At 51.7% G+C, this 20,695-nt stretch overlaps 1 protein-coding gene across 5 annotated transcripts in view; it reads right to left on the reverse strand.

Annotated features, from left to right (window-relative positions):
• Positions 1-3,578: 3,578 nt before the first annotated feature.
• The window catches only part of LOC135265079 (serine/threonine-protein kinase Nek7-like), a 61,909-nt gene continuing 44,792 nt past the window's right edge, over positions 3,579-20,695 (reverse strand). For all 5 annotated transcript variants that reach the window (XM_064354318.1, XM_064354316.1, XM_064354317.1 and 2 more), the window contains 3 exons: positions 15,715-15,809; positions 9,180-9,293; positions 3,579-6,292 (listed from right to left, as the gene is read on the reverse strand). In XM_064354318.1, coding sequence (XP_064210388.1) covers positions 6,182-6,292; positions 9,180-9,293; positions 15,715-15,809 — 320 coding nt within the window. In that variant the 3' untranslated portion in view covers positions 3,579-6,181. The remainder of the gene's footprint in view (positions 6,293-9,179; positions 9,294-15,714; positions 15,810-20,695) is intronic.

Raw genomic sequence — 20,695 nt, forward strand, 5'->3', positions numbered from 1 at the left:
TATTCATGCAGTAAACGGTGTATTAACTTCAGCCTAACGCAACATCAGTTAACACTTATAATAGTGGGCTAAAAACTTTCAATGTCATGTACAATATACATGGAAATGAACAGCCTACAGATTTATAGAAGTAGAACTGCTGATGCCGATGTTAAATGAGGGACTGGCGTATTCATACCTTTATTACTTCAACTGAGTTGAGCATTTTAAAAAGTGGTTATTTATAATTAAAGTTACATGTAATATTAGGTACATTCTACATGGAATGGGAAACTTTTACAGGGATCATTTCATGCACAATCAATGTTTTGACCAAAATGAAAAAGAAATTAATGACTAAATTCCATTATCTTCAACAGCCCCCCATTTCTATCCTTGTCATTAAAAATAGGTCAGTTTTAATTGAATTTGTGTATCATTCTCAGGCGAAGAACAGAATCAGATAAATACTCTACTATTGGCCGTGACAGGGCAGTCCAGCCCGGATGAACCATCACATTAATTGAAGTTAATGGGAGAGTTCACGGGTGAGTGAGGAGCAGGGTCTTGCCCGTCCCGCCCACGTCCCTCCATGCAGCACTGTGTCCAAGGCTCAAATGCATCTTAAATCACACAGCCGTTCATAATAATTCATTACAATTCAATAATTTAAGTGTTATTATTGACCAGAGTAGTTGCAAAGCTAATAATTATCACTGATAACATTCACTAAGTAATATCAACATGAGTGGAATGTCTGTGTGCCTTTTAATATCTGTACGCCTTGTCGATTCCAGAAAGAAAGATCTAGTTCTAGTCAAGTTCTATGCTCTCGTTTGTGTTCTTGTCGTGAGTAAGGTGGAGAAGCTGATGACCAGACAACAAGCAGATATTTCAGATGAGAAGTCCTACAGCTCCACTAACTCGCTGCTTTGAAACCAGCCTGTGCCCTGTGGGTATATCCTGAGGCTAAAAGAGGGTTTATAATTATTATATTTATAATACTTATTAGAACTAGTCTGAAACACAATAATGCATTCACATTTATTTCATATATTCTGTGAATATACAACATTTAATCATTTTTTTTCTTTCTTTTTTGCTTGAGAATGCATTTCTTTGTTAGAATTTCACAGCAAGTGGGTGAGTATTTTTTTTTTTTTGTTTTGTTCTGGGAGCAAAATTATCTATAATTAGTCGTCATGCCTGTTTTATTTTTAAATTAAATGAGCTTGAGTGTGTTCCTGAGAGACTGAGAATCGGAGCGAATTCCAGTTAATCCTTCAGCAGGGTTACCGTTACTGCTTACCACAAACGCACATTATAATGGGTCTGCTGCCGACCTGTTTAATCCCTTCCAGTCACTCCCGTTACTCTTTTAATTACTACATAAGCAATCCCAAATTCTGTTATTGCCTCAGCTTTGGTGTGTGTAGTATAAATAGTCAAGTGTAGAATGCACGATAATGCAGCATGCTTGGATTTGTTCTAATTTAAACAAAAACTCAATAGAGAACAGTGGAGCGCTGAACTAGCGACAGACCCAAAGATTCCACAGGGGATGTGATGTCAGAGGGTATTCTTAGGGTTAAGGAGCACCCAAGATGATCCCATGAGAAAATGAAAACCCATGGATATTGACAGGCTTCATGCATCAGTAATTTATATTTAAAAAAAAAAAAAACAGTACTTAAAAAAGAGCTTGACTAGGTGTGCATGTGGTCCAGTAGGGTTTAACTATGGCTTCCAAAAAAAGGAATAAAGTTCATTTACAGGAATGGACCTTTCCAATATGACCAGAGGCTGTCAGTGAAGAGAAAAGTGAGCCAGGCCTGTGTGTGTGTGTGAGAGAGAGATGGGGGGGGGGGGCATGGAGACAGAGGCAGACAGACAGAGAGAGAGGGGGAAGGAGAGAGACAGGAGACAGACAGAGAGAGAGGGGAGGGAGAAGGAAGAGAGAAGAGAGAGGGAGAGAGGAAAGAGAAGAGAGGAGAGAGAGAGAGAGGAGAGGAGAGAGAGTGAAGAGAAGAGAGAGGAGAGAGAGAGAAGAGAAAGAGAAAGAGAGAGAGAGAGAGGAGAAGGAAAGAGAAAGAGAGAGGAGAGGAGAGAGAAGAGAAGAGAGAGAGAGAGAGAGAGAGAGAGAGAGAGAGAGAGAGGGAGGGAGAGAGTGAAAGAGAAAGAGAGAGAGAGAGGGAGAGAGGGAGAGAGAGAGAGAGATTATGTTTGTGCACGGTGATTCAGAGCCCCTTGTTTGCAGTGGGCCTCAGTGACTCCCTGCCAGCAGTGGCTGCCTGTGCGCTCAGTGGGAACAGAGGAGATGTGCACTGCAGGCCGTGCAGGAATCCTTTAGTCACCCGCAAGCCCTCCCATCCCGGGTGTTTTACTCCAGTCAAGTCCCCCCCCCCCATCTCCCCGCCACAGCTGACCAAAAGCACTGACCCCTCTGTCCTCTGCGTTGCTGCTGCCAGAAACCCGTCCGATAGGTTAACTTATTTTTGCCTCCTGCAGCGAAATGGCTGTCGCACCCTCCCCCACCCCCCCTCCCGTGAATCGCATTAACGTATTGTAATTTCCATTTCCACGCTCAAACAGCTCTGGCAGCTACAGGTACAAGCATGGCACGACTGGCGCCCCGCCAGAGGTCGCGACCCCTCCGCTCCCAGAGGTTGTCGCAGACACGGCGTGGACGGCGGGCGCTTCCTGGAGACCGCGCGCCGATTCCGGAACATTCCCCGCGCGGGCTCCTGTTAACACCCCGCTACAGATATCATATGGTCCCTCTGGTTTACAGTGAAAGCTTATGCTACGAGCAAGCTCACGCGTTCGTGAGAACATTACATTTTTTTTTCCACCTCGTTCGATATCCCGCCGTCCTCGAATATATCCGCTTCGCCTCGGCCGGCTCGGAGCCTAAAAACAAACGAGTTCGAGCGCGTTTATCGACCGCTCTCCCCGCACCCATAGATCCGGCCGGAGAATGATAGAGCCTCCTTCTGAAGGGGGGTCAGAGGTCGCCGAGCGTGGCAAATGTCAGCGGTTAAACCGGGAATCGACAGTCCGCGCCTCCGCCTGGCCAGTTCGCTACATCAATGCCGGCCTGCACGGGCCGCGGCAGTCTAATGAATGAGTGTGTAAAGAACAGCAAGGGAAAGGTCAGAACCATAGAAATGTGCAGCGTATCTGACATTTCCGCCTGACATTTTGCAGTTTATGGTATCATTGTTAGCTGTGTTGGGTATACATTTCGATGTGATGATGTGCATCCTAGTTTATAAGGCTTGAAGGGGTGGCGCGGGTAGGCGGTCGCACTGGCTCATGAGCGCAGGATTCGCGGGGTCCAGGCGGAGCGTCGGTTTTTCTCACGGGATGAAACTTCCGCGCGATTGTTTGCGGCGTTTAAAAGCGGCCGCCGCGGCGAAGCCGAGAAGCCGGGATCGGGATTCGGCCGGGACCGGGATTCCATTCATCATCATCTTCACCTGCGCGATCAAAGAGGGACCTCGATGAGGTTCCACAAGATCAAGATGCACGCAACTTGTTAAACGGAGGAAGGGGATGAAGGGGGGGGGGGGGGGGGGGAAAAAAAAAAGGAAACAGAGGAAATTGTAGTTGATTTTTAATGAACATTTGCCATCTTACATTTTTCAGTGTAGCTGTGGAGGTGTGTTTGATATTAATGACCGGTGTACCCGCGCGGCTGAGAGCTTCCTCATTAAGCTTTTCATCATTATACGGCGGTCATCTCGGCGGCGACGGTGAACACACGATCACATGATCGCCTTCAAACCAGCCCCACAAGAGAATCAATGCCATGAATCTTGAGATGATGTGTAAATGGATCCTTAGGGACACACAGTGAGGGCAGTTTATGTGTACACCTTTGAAGACCCTGATGTGACATGCAAAAACAAAGTAAAACAGGTACAAATCCAATTGAGCCATTAAAACCAGCTCCTTGTATTTCATATGTGTCGTGGTTAGACTAAGGGCTCATTCCAATTGCTTATTTTTGCTTCCTTGCATCCTTTCCTTGCGTCCTTTCCTCATTCCTTGGCTCCACCCATCAGAGGACGCAAGGAAAGGATGTGAGGATTGAGGAATGGTGGAAACATGCATCAGGCAAACGGAACGTCCTCGTTCAGTCAAGCGTCATTTTGAAGCCACGTAAATTACAGACACGGCAGATGGGGACAGGTGGATCCACAGGTCGACGCGTTCCGAAAATGATACTTTCGCAAAGGATGCACTCGTGCTTCCTTGCTCAAGTATCCTTCGGGAGCCTCCTAGCTCCTTGCTCCTAGCTCCTTCAAGGAGCATTTAATGGGTTGGAACATCCTTAAAGATGGTGGGCCTCGATTTTTTCCCCGGGTCAGGCGAGGACCGAGGTGACATGACGGATAAAATAAGCGATCGGAATGAGCCCCAGGAGTAGAGCTGTGGATGGGCTCCCAGGACAACAAGGCACAGCTGCAATCAATTAACTCATTGGAACTTGCTAACTGCAGCCTGCAATCAATTAGCCGACAGATAAAAGTTCAGCCGCGCTGCACAGACTTTTCGCCTGTTGGGGGAACAGCGAGGAGGGCGACGGAAAGTTTTGTCTTCGCTCCGGGAAGTGCGAACACTTATTGGAGTGACAGAAGTATATGACCTTGGACTTTTTAAAAGATTTAGTCTTACGTGCTCTATTGGTTTTGTGGTTTGGGAAATGGCCTAGCTAGCCAAGCTTACTAGAGAGGGCAGAGACCAGTGAAGATGCTCTCTATGCTGGAGATGGGACGTAAAAAATTCTCCTGTTCTGCTTCTTCAGTTAAACTAATGTAGCAATCAATATCAAGCCTCATTTTATTACACAGTGCTAGGCACTATGTATGCCCCTCCCTGGGGTGTCTCTACAACATGTAGTAATCTCGTATTCATATTTGTCCATTCTTTAATGGATTATAAGGACTTGATGAGTTTCAGGGTTGGCTAAATATTAGTTGTTGATCAGTCCTCCTTGAAACTTTCCTTAATGGGTACCTGGCTGCAGCTAGCTAGTGTTGAGTTTGCTAGCTGATCACACAGTGTCTTCAAAGATGCCCACTTAGTCTCCCCACTCAATCCCTGTAGGATAACCACTGATTGGTCAGGATCTTTGTAATATTTTTGCAAGAAGCATCGCTGTTTTCATTGGACACAGGAAGGGATAGGGTCTGCGGTACAGAGGAGGACCAATTACACCTCACCATCTTGGCCCATATGGACAAAGGAAGGGCTTTCTATACTCATACATAAGCATCAAGACATCTGAGAATCCACTCAGATTAGATAAGTTTTATTAGCTATACGTCTTAATGTGTCTTGTTAGAATAATCCATGTTTATTATGCTTAATTTCACAGTAGAAAAATACTTCTCATAACAAGGCTTGCATAAAAGCTTTAAAGTTATTATTTTTTAAATCCATCTACAACAATGCAATATGAAATTGCAGCACTCGGCAAAGCATTACCAGGCTCAAACTCCCCCAGCTTTCCGGCCTACAGCGGGGGAACGCCAATCCATAGCAAGCAAGAAATCATTTGGAGCCACCAGGCGTTTCAACCACATCCTTGTACATATAAGTGCAGTCCTTCTGACACATGGCTATGTAGCACTGGAGAAAGTAAAGCGTTAAAAAAAGCAAAAGAATGAAAACTTAAAAGGCAATATTTCAAAATGGCGTCGTTAGTATGCGCATGCCAGCCAGGACCCCGCCCCTGGTCAGCGCGCACTGCTCTGAAAGCGGGCATGAGCCTGTCTAATATCTTACCTCACCCTTTAGGAGGGACCAATTGTGTCCATCGCACAAGCATAAGCTCCACCCCTTTTTGCCGTGCCAACGGGGGAACGGCACCCTGCCCTCGTATCATTTTCCACCAATCGCTGCGTTGCGCTCTAGAGAAATTTGAACTAAGCGCATGACGCAGACGACTACAGAGGGCCTCGATAAAGACAAGTGGCTTTCCGAGGAAAAGAAAAGGGAAAACGCAGTCCGCTCGCGTCAAAGCTTCTCCACACACAACATGGCATCTCTCCCTCCCTCTCTCAAAATGAACAAACTCAATTCAAGTTAGACCATGAGGTTGACTCGCAATTGACCACAGTCTCCCATCTCCTGCCTCTCCACAGGTGAGCTGGTGGGTGGGTGGTGGTGGTTTGGGAGGAGGGGGGCGGGGACCTCAGGTGCTGGAGGCCCACAGGTGCATCTGCTTGGCGATCTGGAGCACGTAGACGATGTCCGGGCGCTCACCTGGGTCAGGGTTGATGCACATGCTGACCAGGTCTCTCAGCTGAGGAGATACAGAGCATGCTCAGGCTAAGACTCCAGGGGAACAGCTAAAATTAGCTCTCACACACTCTCTCTCTGTGTCGGAGGCCTGGTTCCTGGTACTCGGATCACTTAAAAAAATAATTTAAATGTCTTTCATTCCAGAGGATTGCAAAACATCTCGATACCCTTAAGCAAGACTGAGCTTGTTATTCACACAGATTAGCATAAAGAACAATGTGCTGTAGCAAAATGTTGAGTTTCAGACCTTAAAAGCCGAGAAGCTACAGTAACACGTCACACAGCTGAAGGAGTTCAGGAGAGAGAGAGAGAAAGAGGGAGAGAGATAGAGAAAGAGGGAGAGAGACAGAGAAAGACGGAGAGAGACAGAGAAAGAGGGAGAGAGACAGAGAAAGACGGACAGAGTGAGGAAGACAGAAAGCGGGTTGTGTGCTGCAGTAACTCCGCAGGGACCTCCGCAGGCTCGAGTCTGGACTTGTTCCCGGTCCTGTCAGAGCGGCCGGCCCCTGCTCGCCAGGACAGCTGGCCACCTCTGTCCCCCCACCACCGCCCCCGTTACCTCACCCAGGGGACCCGCCGGGACACCTCTGCCATCAATCTCTGCTCTGGTTCTCTGCCCTCCCCTCCCCTCCCCTACGCTTTCATTCACACCCAGAATGCACGGCGCGTGTGTGAGGCCGGGCGGGTTGCGGCGGGACCGACCGAAGGCTACACGCAGTATTTGGAGTGTGCCCCCGGTGCCCGCTGTGGCTGACGGGCTCGTGGGGCAGCACGTAACCGCAGAGGGGGGAGGCAGGGAGGGCAAAAAGTCGCCTGCGTTGTCCCTGTCCCGGTAGGCAAGGGAAACTGCTCTGGGTGAGAGAGGGGCAGAAGCCTGCCATCGCCAAGCCCACCTGAAGTGGAGGCCGACAGCAGAGCATTCAGGGGAGTGTGGAAATACAGTCAGCATGGGAACTAATATGATTTGTGCATCTGGATCCACTCCAAATTGGGAGGAAAAACAGGGATGAGATCCGGTTGGTAAAAACTGGGAGTATGAAAATGCAGGACGTGCAGTAGCCTGTAGTGTACAGAGCTCCTCACTCCCGCAGCTGGGGTGAGGGGGGTGTGGAAGCGGGTCCAAGCTTCCTTTGCACCCCTGCCTGCCTGCCAGCCCGCTGGACTGAGCGTGTGCAGCTGCCGGACCTCAGGGAGGCTGACAGCTCTGTCTGGGAGACTGTGCAGCTGCAGCTATAGAGGGGGAGGCACAGAGCTGCACTGTGTGTGTGTGCGTGTATGAGGTGTGTGTGTGTGTGTGTGTGTGTGTGCGCGTGTGTGAGGAGTGTGTGTGTGTGCGTGTGAGGTGTGTGAGGTGTGTGTGCGCGTGTGTGTGTGTGTGTGTATGTGTGTGCGTGTGTGAGGAGTATGTGTGTGTGCGTGTGAGGAGTGTGTGTGTGTGCGTGTGAGGTGTGTGTATGTGTGTGTGTCTCTCCCTGTCCCTCACTGTGCTGGGACAGCTCCACACACTCTGCTCAGGAGGGTAGGTGGGGCAGTGCTGGGCTGGGCTGTCACCGGCTCCAGCGTGGGGCCGGCTTCTCCTCCCGTACAGAGGGGGCACAGATCCAGACTCCCCCTCTGCCTGATACTGCTGACGACAGAGAAAGGCGGGAGAGCTAGCAGCTCCAGAGCCGCGTGAGGACTGTCCTCAGTGTCCCGCACAGGCACTGGGCCCAGACCACAGAGGGTGGCTGTCATTGGGCTCTGCAGCCTCTGGAGCCCCCCCAACCATCCCAGCCTCCCCTCCCACAACCCCCCCCCCCCACCGCCACTTCACGCCATCCCCTGCCGTCCACGCAAGGCGGTCGCCGTGGGTGACGCCGATCCGCCCGTGCCGAGACGCTAACTGGAGAAATAGCTGCACCCACAATGCAATCTGGCCCGGAGCGCAACCGGCTGCTATTTAGCGGAGAGAGGACAATTAAAATGAAGAGGGGGCTTGAGGAACAATCCCAGGCGCACAGCTGCCCCGCGCTGTAATCATTTCCACTTTAAATAGCATCCTTCAGCAGGCACGTTGTGAGCAGGAGCAGCGGCGCTACAACTGGAGGTGCTAATGAGAAAATTTTTTTTTTTTTGGGGTTTAAATTCACGAACAGCAACCCAGAGTTTTACAGACCCTGTTTGGAATATCGCTGTGTAGTATAAATACCCTGTGCAATTGTTTTTTTTGTTGTTGCATTCATTAAGCCATAAGTTAAAGGTGCATACTTACTTTTTCCAAATCTACAGATTTGTAAACAACTGGAGATTTGACATGGAAAGTGTTCTATAACAGATATTCACCCCTGATTGGCAGCCGGGTAAACTGACGTACTGCTGATTGGTTAAATTGTAAATCTCCATGTTACCTACATGAACAATATGGTCTCCAGAAGACAAACACCAAGTCCTCATGTAGCAGGCAGTGTAAGAGCTTTGTTGTTTCAGGATAATTAAAAAATGTATTTTATTCAATTAAAATCTATTTAAAATCTCAAACGAATAAAGCAAGCTCAGTTTTACAGTATTTGTATTCTTTGGTTCTTTAATAGTTATTAAGAATGATAACGATAAGAACGATAGCACTGCGTCTTAAAATGGTCACCTAAAAAGTTATCTGTAGATGAGTTGGGATTGTTTTGGCTTTTTAAAATCTTTAGTACCACTTCCACTCAGCTGTATATGCTATGGCTGGCACCGGTCTGGGTGGTCTAAGCAGGTCTCATTTTCAACTGGTTACAGACCAAAGTCTGTTACAGACCAAAGTCCCTCCACTAAGAAACCTTCATCAGACTCTTGGCCTGGCCGAAGGGGTTGGCTACTGAGGCCCGCGGCTCTGTTTGACGTCTCCTGGCTAGGTACGCTCTCACCTTCTCAGAGTAGTGGTCGGGCGGGAGCGGGGGGTAGTCGCACTGCTCAATCTTCTGGCACAGGGACAGGAGGTTCATCTTGTCCCCGTAGAACGGGCTCTGCAGGGCAGCCATCTGCAGGGAGAGAGAGAGAGAGCGAAGCCCGTTAGCGCTTGCCCTTTGACCCCGGAACGGGCAGGGAGCAGCAGCACCCGTTTAAGCGTGACGTGCTGCTCGCCGACCAGCGTCTGGAAGCCTGTCTGTTCATCCTGCTCAGTTCTGAAGGAAACTTTAGGTTCGTCTCCTTGGTCTGTTTCCGGGTTTAACCGATGCTTCCTCGCTGGAAAAAGATGAGAGCCGTTCCATTCTGTTTGCGGGCGAGCTAACGTGAAATGTAGCATGAGCGCCTGCTGCTCTGTCGTCTAACAGGAGGGCACAGACATCGTACCAGACTGATGTGCCCGTGCAGCTGAAATGCACCAAAATGGCTCCTCGCTCACGAGCTGAATTCTGACCGCCACGCTTCTCACCTCGCTCCCGTTCGATGGAACGAGCGGCTGGCACCTGGAAACGCGCGCAGGAAAGGGAGGGAAACCGTATGGCACTCCGGTTCCGCGCCGCTGCACTTAACCCGAGAATAACCTGGGAATCGGCCGCAAAACGGTCCTGAGGACCGGCGAGCGGGGGGCGGGGGGCGGGGGGGGGGGGAACTGCACCCCGTAGAGCGGGCGCACTAAACCCTAAACCCGAACGCAAGCCATCACACAGCCCGTCCCTCGCGGTGCCGTTTACGAGGATAAAGGCGATCCCGGGAACGCTTTCCCCCACATTAATGCCGCCGACGTTTTTTTTCTTTTCTCTCTCTCTCCTTCTCTCTTTTCGTCCCGGTAGTTTTATTTTCTTCTTCTCCCGGAGAAAAGCGGCTTGTGTTAGAAGCGTTACAGAGGAAACTGCTGTGACATAAATAACAAAAACAAGCAAGGGGGGAGGGGGGGAGGAGGGCGAAAAAAAAGTGACAGGCTTCTTTAAGGGAACGGTGTGCGGGAATATCGCCGCGAAACCTTCCCCTCTTTTCGCCTGTAATTCGCGCGGCGTGCTCCTCTGACAATGTCAGAAGCAGCCCGGGGCTGTCGCCGTGTCCCGGCCGCGCGCGGAGATGGCGGGGGGTTGGGGGGGGGGGGGGTCGGGGGAGGTGCGGTTAGCGCTCCGTTTCCTGGGCGTCATCGCAGCGTGCGGTCCGCTTGCCCCCACACCTATTCATTATCCCCTAATGCCAATCAAGTGCTTCCTGTCACTCTGGCTTATGCTCACACCACCACCGCCACCCCCCCCCTCCCCATAACAAATAAAGGCAATAAAAACCCCCCTCCGATGAAGCAGCGATGGGTGTGCTGATGTCCTCATGCTCTGCCTACATGCTCTACCTCTTTCCTCTCTCTCATCCTTCCATCTCTATCTTTCCTAACCCCCGGCCACTCCTAACCGGGCCCTAGACTTCAGCTTCTGCGATATAATCTCCAGATTCTGTACAGTAGCTTTGTGGAAAGTGTTATTATTGATGGTATTACCGCGACTGTCTCCTCATTGTTTTCTCTCTCCCTCTCTCGTCTGCTAATTGTGCTTTAGAAGTGCTAAGCTGAAAATGGCCGCCCTGGCGACGTGTTACATTTTTAATAAGGAGATGTCTGATAATCGTTTTGCCCTTTGAACCCTGAGCTGTGACTGAAGCTCATTACCATGATCAGTGAGCGCTAGTCTAGGGGGGGGAAGGAAGGCGAAGGAAGCGCTGGGGGGTGGGGGGTGGGGGGGGGGGGGGGCACTGCTACCTTTCCACAACTCGACTGCAAGACTGTGATCGTCCGTCCCCCCGTCACACACATTCTCTCTCTCTCACTTGCTCACGCCGTACACACAGACAGACACACACACACACACACACACAAAGACATGCACTTACAAACACACACATACACACAGACACGTACACACACACACACACACACTCCACTCCTGCCTGACACTGGAATGTGCGGGGCCAGTCACATTGTGATGCTGGCTGTGCGGAGGGGCTCCTTCTCACAGCTGTGGGCCCCGCAGGGCGGCCTCGCCCCACCCCACCCCATTCCTCCCCCCCCCCCCCCCCCCCCCCCCCCACCCCCACAACCCTTCACTCCCGCCACTCCTCCCCCACCCCCCCCACAACCGTCTCCAGCAGGCTGCTGTAGAGCCAGCCCAAATATCATCCTGACCGCGGCGCAGGGCGTTCCGCCGCCGCTGAGTCCGTTCGAGTTTTGAACGGAGTACGCGCGCCGTCTAGCGAGCGGACGTAACTCTTGGCTGAAAATGTAAAAAAAAAAAACTATATAACAAAGGAAGGATACGCTCAGGAGAAAGAGTTTTTTCTTTTCTTTTTTTTTTCCAACAGTTTGGCGGCGGCAGCGAGGAGAGCTGGTGTCTTTTCCGGAAACATCCATCACTCCGCCGGCGCTCGTCACTTCCACGGGGGCCCGCAGCCGCGGGAGAGCCGCTCCTGAAAGCTCGCCGCGTTTTCATCTCGCGGAGCGGCAGACGCGCCCGACTGAAAAATGTTTAATTTGCGCTCCCGAAGTGCCGAAGGAAGTCATCGGGAACGATAATCCCCCTCTTTGATCAAACCGGCGGCGCTTTCAGAGCTCTTTACGTCTGCCGGAGACGGAAGGGGCTCTCGGTGGAGGGAGACGGCGGATTAGCGCGCGTCAGAGTCTTAGCAGAGCCGCGCGGAGCCGGGACGGCTGGCTTCGGCTCCCCGCCGCCGGAAAGGGCGAGGGCGGCGAGGGCGGCGGCGGCCGCACCGTCCGGAACGCTCGGACGGACGCGTCCCGGGAGACGGAGGCCCGCCGTCCTTTTCCGCGCTCGCCTGGGAACGTCGCGCTCTTTAACCGAAACGACGGCTAATTTTTTTGCGGCGCTGACTCTTCCAGTTCCCCCTCCTGCAGGGACGTGGCGGAGACACTGATTGGCTGTCGCACGCTCCAGCGGCCCCGGCGGAGGGGGCCGCGCGGTGTGCCGGGCCAGCGGAAAGTTCCGGCGCGGTGCTCCCAGTGACGGGGCTTCCTGACCGTAAACACCATCGGGGGCCTTCCTCCCCCCCACCCCACCTTCACCTTCCTCAGCGACTGCTGTCAGGGCCCAGAGTAAAGGCCTTGGGTAGTATTCCCAAGAGTGGACTGCCAAGAGTTTCACACAAACGCACACACACTTTAATTCATGCAAAACACAAGTACACAGGCATGCGCACGCGCTAACACACACGCATTCTCACATACAGATGTACACACACACACACACACACACTCTCTCCTGCGGGGGCTCGGAAGTCTTCGCGCCTGTCACATGTTGCGGCGCGTGACGTTTCTCATCTCCCCCCTCCCTCTCCCTCTCAGTCCTCCAGGGGACGCTGCAGGCAATCCCACAACCCCCCCCTCCCCCCCGCTCCCACGAGCTCCTGCTGTCGGCCCCGCAAAGCGGGACACCCTGCCGGTCCCTCCGCCACCGCCCGGCCGCCAGATGGTGGCGCCGACACCTCGCCGCGCTGCTGGGGAACGGTCTCGCCCGCTGCCAGGCGCTGGAGCGCGGCGGAAACCGCCTGAGGGGGGCGCTCTCGCCTCCAGAGCCGCCTCGAAGGCGGGGCTCCGAGCTCCCGCCCTTCCATACACCTCCTGCCTCGGAGGTAGGGCTGGGCCGAGACAGCAGCGCCCCCCTTCAGGTAACCGCTTGTTGGGCGCCTCCCTGGTGAGGTGTCTGGCTGATGCACAGGCCCAAGAACCAATGACAAGCCCTTTCGGTCTGGAGTTCATGTTTGACCCATTGGGGCAACAAACAATGGGGCCATGGCATCTCCCAGGGAGGGGAGCTGGAAGTAAAGCCCAGACCTGAGAGCTGCATGAGCTCAGGACTGCTGTGACTGGTTATGCACTTAACCAGAGAATGCATATAACAGCAGTACATAAAGCTGCTGCATACAGTGCAATAAAATGGAGCGCGCTGCCAGTGCTGACTGCAGCCAATTCATGAAACACGCTAAACCACTGAAACGCCGTGTGTGTTTCAGCACTCCTCTTTTGTTGGGTTAGCTTTTTTTTGTTGTCCGGGAGGAAACATGTTTGGGCCTCCAAATACAGTATGTCTGGGAATGGCAAATCTGGAGGGAAAAAGTAGTAAAGATTGTTAAAAATAATGACAAGATGAGCGCTGTCACGCCGCCTCTGTCACCTATGCCATTCCGTCTGGTAGCACACCGGCTCCAGCGCGCGGCGGCGAGGTCGCCCGGCGGGCCTCCGGCGCAGAGCGGACGGCGGGCCTCATTCGCGGGCGTCCGCGGCGGCGCCCCAGCGCGGCGAGGGTTAACCTCGCTAACAGGGCTGTGTACCGCAGGCGCGGCTGCTGTGCTTCATCGATCGGAGGGAGACAGCTCTTAATAAAACATGGCCGGGAGACCGATGGATCGTCAGCCTCGGTGAACGCTGTAAACGCTGTGGGTGAAGCGCCGTCTCCACAGAAAGAGGGCCCACACACACACACACACACACACACACACACACACTACAGACACACACACACACACACTACAGACACATGCACACACACACACACTACAGACACACACACACACACACTACAGACACATGCACACACACATAGTACAAACACAGGCACACACACACATGCACACACATATCAGAGAGAACATGCAGAAATATATCAGTACAGACAAGCACACACACATCAATATAAATACACACAAGCACATGCATGCTCACAGCCATTACCAGAACGAACACACATGCTAGCATATATTATATATATACACACACACACACACACACAAGACGACACACACGCAGATATTAATACAAGCACCACACACACACACACACACACACACACAAGACGACACACGCAGATATTAATACAAGCACCACACACACACACACACGCACAGATATAAATATGAACACACACACTCGCTGATATTTATTAAAACAGAAGAAAGGAAGGAAGGGAGAGAGAAGGGAGGGGGGGGGGGTAAATCAATGGCGGTTTCCCCAGCTACGGTCAGCGGAGAATAAAAAAAACGCTGCTAAACTCCAGCCGAGCGGCCGCTTTCCCTGACCGCTCCGGCCTCCTCCTCCTCCTCCTCCTCCTCCTCCTCCTCCTCCCCATTGATTTTTTATTTAGCTCCCAGCAGTGATATTTCTTCCGCGCGCGGAGAGGGCGCGAGGCGCCCCCATTGCCTGTCAGCACATAAATCAGCTCCAATTGAGCCGGTGGAGATGGGAATGCTTAATATACTGAAAGCAGTCTGTTAACAGAATTAAAGTGTTATTTAGTTTCCAAGGGCCGGACGACCACTGCGAGGCTGACAGGAAATTCAATTCTCTCCGAAGCGGAGCTAGCGTCGTTTCCGCAACCGCGCGAGTGCGTGCATGCGTGAGTACATGCGCGCGCGCGTGTGTGTGAGTATGTGAGAGAAAGGAAGAGAGAGAGATTATTTATGACTATTAGAGTACTAGGTGTCTTTTGAGACACAATTCAGGCTCGATCAATGTCATAGGGTTGTTGAGGTGAGTTATCTACACCCATATGCTCAATACTCTTCTGCAGAGGGCTTTAAGATTCTTGGAAGGCACTTTATACCGAGAATGTAATTAATTATGATAACCATTATTTTTAAAATTCACTCTGTTTCCCCACCTAATTAGTAAATCAGTTGAGTTAATTATGTACATATTTACCCTCCTATTTACCCCTCAAAAAGCCAGTTTCCGCTGCATTTGGATCCCTGTTGATAGCAGCTGTTTTGCGCTGGCAGGTTTCTTTCTGAAAGCGCGCTGTTCTGTCAACGCGTCCCGGTGAAAACGCTACAGCAAACGCCACGCAGATGTTCCGGAGCTCTTCTCTGCTTCCCTGCGCCTGGAGCGAGACGCAGAACGTGACGCCTCGACGCGACGAGTTCCTCGGCTTTCGGCCCTACGGCTCGTCAACGTCACCCCTCCCCTCTCTTTGGCGGGGAGCTGGGAGCGCGGTTCGGGTTCGAAGAGAATCCGTGTGTTAGCGGCCCGGCCCAGGTCTCCCTCAGAACGCCACAGATGTTTAGCGCAGGCATTTATGGATTACTTCAAGCAACGAACGCCTTTTCAGAAGAAGAAAGTAAATCCTTGATTTTTTTTCATCTAAGGATCTGCGATTTCTAAAGCGTATTCTTTACACGCATTCTAGGTGTACTAAAGGCTAATTGTGAAAGAAAGCAAAAATAATAAAAAAAAGCAGACGTCCTTTTCAAACAGCCTTGACGGCTATGCTGAAGAAAGGACTGCTGAGGATAGCGTGACCTCTGACGGGTGTAAGCGTCGCGTTCTGTTCACCAGCACTCCTACTCGCGCGGACACGCACTGAACCCAGGGCCCCTGCTGACCATTAGCATTCCAATAGCACGCTAACCTCCCGATAGCGCGCTAACCTCCCGATAGCGCGCTAACCTCCCGATAGCGCGCTAACCTCTGCGCCGCTCTCTTACCTCGTACAGCAGACAGCCCAGTGACCAGATGTCTGATTTGAAGTTGTATCCGTTTTCGTGGATCCTCTCAGGAGACATGTAGTAGGGCGTTCCCACTGTAACGGAGGGAGAGAAGCAGGCTCAGCGGCGTTCGCGGCACATGAAGCGTTAGCACGTTTCCGAGACAGAGAGAGAAACCAACAAACAAGAAGTGTCACAACACGCATTTGATATCGTTTCGGCTCCCAGGAGAAAAAAAAAAAACGGTGTAGTAAATACCCTCATGTGTCTCTACTCATGCACACGCGCATGCACATATGTTTACATAGATGTAAATGCACTTCGTGGCAATTAACAGAACCTGTGGTACAATTCCAGTATATATATGACATATATATGATATATAAATTTTTTTTCTGTAGTATGAATCTGAAAAATATGTCAGGGAGTTAATTCTTGTTCTTAGGAATGCTAACAGCTTTGAACACAAGCAACGCTCTGTCTCTGTCCTCACTGCCCGGTATGGCGTTCTGTTTTGACTGTCTGTGCCCTGCTTTTATTGGTCTTGACAGAAAGCTCTGAACCTTCTGGAAAGTACTTTTTTATAAAAAGGAAAAAGTAAAAACAGGAAGGGGAAAGTAATGAGGCTACGGCCATGCGGGTAATGCGGCCGCCTCTGCCTTCCTTCGTGGCGGCGCGAGTCGGGCGAACGGCGATTTAAAAGCGGGCGTCCGGATTTACCGAGAAGAGAGAGCGTAACGATAGAGACGGCGTTCGCAATAACCGATGAGGACATCCTTCGCTCTCCTAACGACCATACGTCGGGCCTAGCGACCGTACGTCGGGGCTAACAACCGTACGTCGGGGCTAACAACCGTACGTCTGGGCTAACAACCGCACATCAGGGCTAACAACCGTGCGTCGGGGCTTCGTTAGACCAGGGCGCGGACCGAGGACGATGGCACGGATGCCCCCACCCTACCTAACCCCCCAACCCCAAGAAACGAAAAAGAGAGCAGCGGTACGCGAGGGCGCCCGTTTAGAAGCCATTACCCCTCCGCCAGCTCCCTGGCAAAACAAGGCCCGGGCGCGGGGGACCCGTCTCGGGGCGGACGATGACGGACCGACGGGCCCCCGATCCCCCGTCTCCGGGCCGCCCGCCCGCCCGCTCGCTAACGCGGAGGGACGGCCTGTAACGAGCGCGCTCCGCCGCCGCCGCCGCCGCCGCCGCGCTCTCCGCTTCCAGTCTAATCAGCGCCGGCATGCCAATGCGCCGCATTAGTCAATATGACAAGAGCGGGATAATCAGAGGTTATTAATCAAAGCCCTCGCACGGCATTATCACGCGCGGAGCCAGCTGAGCTAGCCCAATATTTATCTGAGTCAATGAGCGGCAGAGCCGTCGCTGGGAAGATAATTAATAACGCAGAGCATCAGCATCTCTGATTAACAGTCCCCTCCGAACATCCATCAGAACGCCGGTCCGCCTCGGCTTCGCGCAGACGTCCGCCGCGAATCTAACCCCGCCCCCCCCCGCCCCGCCCCGCCCCCACAGACATGCGCGTAATTTAACGCGATGAAACCGAAGTGCGGCGAAGATCCGATGACTTCCGCTCTGATGGACGCCGCCGCCGCGCTGCTGAGGCTGTCGGCGGCGATCCCGTTCGTTTGCAATGCCGCCCGTCGCCCGGACTTTTCGACCGAGCTCGACTTTTATAGACGGGGTGGCGCTGTCCCAAAAGAAGCAGGACTCCTCTGGGGTTGTGTCCCATTGAGCCAGCTGAATTTGATGGGTGCAGCTACGTCGAAAAGCACTACATGAAAGCACTACAGATTTAGAGCAATCCTATGCGTGCACCCATGCACAGACACAGGGCTGCATAACAGCACAACTCACATGCACACTTAAGACATCTTAAGACTGCTTCATAAATATATGTAAATCCATTACTGTACACCCCTGAATCAAGCATTCCAACCAACCCTCCTTTGTGTTCTCAGAAAAAGAAAACTGCATTCAGTCTCGGCTATGTGTTGCACACAGGACTAGGGTCCTGACTCAGTTCAGACCCTGAAGGATCTACAATTACAACAACAATTTGTAACAGCATTCCCTGAAAATGTGTAATGTGAAAAATGTGTAAAATGCTTCCATCACCACAGAAAATGTAGTAATATTAATTGTGTGTGATTCCTGCATAATTATCGATTTGAACCTATTTGCAAAATAACCAAAAAGGGTCATCTAATTTTTTTAGAAATACTAAATGTTAAATCTGTTACTGAAGAGCAGAAACATAACCAGATCTCTAGAATTGCTCAGAATAATTAAGGTAACAGTTTTATGCTTTTTATTTCCTACTCAAATGCATGCGTACACTGGCAAAAATATTTTACTGTGAAGAAACCTTCTTTGTACCGAAAAGCTCCAATACTTCTGTTTCATACAAAATATATGTGACAAAGTATAGTACGGTCTATTCTTTTTGTTAATATAATTTGGCACCCAGAACTCGACTGTAATTTGAACACTTTAGTTACCTTTTAATTATAAAACCCACTGTTAACAGCTAAAGGGGAACAAGCGCTACACAAAAGAAGAAGAGATGAAACGAAGGGATTCAGGGTAATTGGTGGAGGGAATCTCGCTGTAATTATATTCTAAAAGATCCATTTGTAATTGTAAAACTATTATCAACATGAACTTTTTTAATTTTCTAAACCAACAAACTCTCAACATTTTCTTCCCTCAATTGCCTTTAAATTTTGTTCAAGGTTTGAATGAGGTTGGAACTTCTGGCACATGAGCAATCATACACACACACACGCATGCAAGTGCACACACACACGCGCGCACGCACAAACAAATATGCATGGATGTACACACACACACGTGTGCATATACCAATAATAAATATTTCATTCAAAACAAAAAAAAAGACAAGTCCAAGACAGCTTAATTTCATATCTTCTTCATCGACACATCTTGCAAACACATTTCGCCAGACATACAAACAAACAAACAAACAAACAAACGTGCGAGGAGACGGAGGCTAATTAGAGGGCTGACGTGTTTCAGGGGGACAGTGGGTGACAGGGCGAAGCTATGCTGGGGGAGGGGGTGGGGGCAGGGGGGGAGGACTAGGCCGCCGCGGAGATTTCCTGCTCCGTCTCGCCGATGATGGCACAGGGGGGCTCGTTTGGCTGCGAGCGGAGAGGGCCGAGGAGCGCCGAGGCTCGCCCGCACCCCACACCCCACACCCCGCACCCCACACCCCGCACCCCGCACCCCGCACGCGGGCAAATCTTTCATTTTTATTTCATTATCCCGCCACGCGCTGTCACTTAATTCTCGCGCAGGCGATCCCTCCTGACAAACAGGAGCCCCCCGCCTGATCATTTGTTTGACGTCCGCTCTGTTTCCCCCTCCTAATTACGGCTCCCGCTCCGTCCCGCGGCAGCGGACTCGCCGCCAGGAGTCCGGACAGCACACCTGTCAGACCGGTCGCCACGGCGCCGCCTGCCCTTTGGTGCCAGGGTGCCGCCTGCATGCGCGCGTGGCGAGGAGGGTGGGGTGGGGGGTTGGGGTGGGGGTGGGGGGGGGAGAGTCGAAGGAGAGAGAAAAAAAAAAAAAAAATGGATAGAAAAGCACGAGGAAGAAAAGCAGAAACCGAGCGCGAGCGTGTTTGCATACGCCTGTGATCCTCGCGCGCGCGCGGGTCGCTAACCTTCCGGGTTGGAGTTCAGAGTTGTTGCCGGGGTAACCAGAGTGTTTCTGCCCGTCGCGGGCTTGTTAGAGTCGCTGTCTGTGACTGCCAGCCACCTTCATTAAGCTACGGACACGTCTCTGCTGTCTCTGGACACTAATGAGTTCCCCTCCACCACATATACAGGCATACAGACACACACACACACACACACACGCGCCACACACACACACACACACACACACACACACACACACACACACACACACACGCCCACACACACACAACGCCCACACACACACACACACACACACGCTCACACACACACACACCACACACACACACACACACACACACACACCCACACACACACACACACAGCCCACACACACACAGACACAACACACCCACACACACACACAACGCCCACACACACACACACACACACGCCCACAACACACACACCCACACACACACACACACACACACACACACACACATACACACCCCACACACACACACCACACACACACACGCCACACACACACACATACCCCACACACACACACACACACACACGCACATACATAACACACACACACACACACACATAACACACACACACACGCACACACACCACACACACACACACCCCCACACACACACACCCACACACACACGCCCACACACACACACATACGCCCACACACACACACACACACACACCCACACACACGCCCACACACACACACAAACGGGATATACGCTTCTCGGCGTTTCTGCATACGGAAGAATGGCATAATTAGCGCGCGCACTGTCGTCTCCCGCCATCTCCCGCCATCGCGGCTTTAATCTCCGGTCGCCAGTGACGGAGCCGGACGCACAGGCGCCCGCTCCGGACGCGCGGCGGCCATTTTAACGAGGCCGACGTGTCGTACCTCGCCCGCGCCGCCGTACGGGTAGCCTCTCGTCGTCCGAGAGACCGGAGCCTCGTCCGTTGGCTTCCCAGTCAGCTCGTTACATGGGGAATGTGCTGGTCCCTCTGCGATGACTTCCATTTCAATTTCAGTTACGCAGTACACTTTTCACATCTTCACGTTATCTATACTCTCATGACTCGGCCAGAATGGAGTCAACAGTCCAAGGCTTTAAAGATATGGATATGGGCCTGCTGACAAAATAATGCAGCAAAAAAACAATTCAGTGCAGGTAACAATTTGTGCCCATTTGGTATAGCTGATTTTGGATCCTAATTCATATATCCAAGCATGAACTGCAGGGTACATGCACAACTG

The sequence above is a fragment of the Anguilla rostrata genome, chromosome 10, assembly GCF_018555375.3.
Source record: "Anguilla rostrata isolate EN2019 chromosome 10, ASM1855537v3, whole genome shotgun sequence".
Lineage (NCBI taxonomy): Eukaryota > Metazoa > Chordata > Actinopteri > Anguilliformes > Anguillidae > Anguilla > Anguilla rostrata.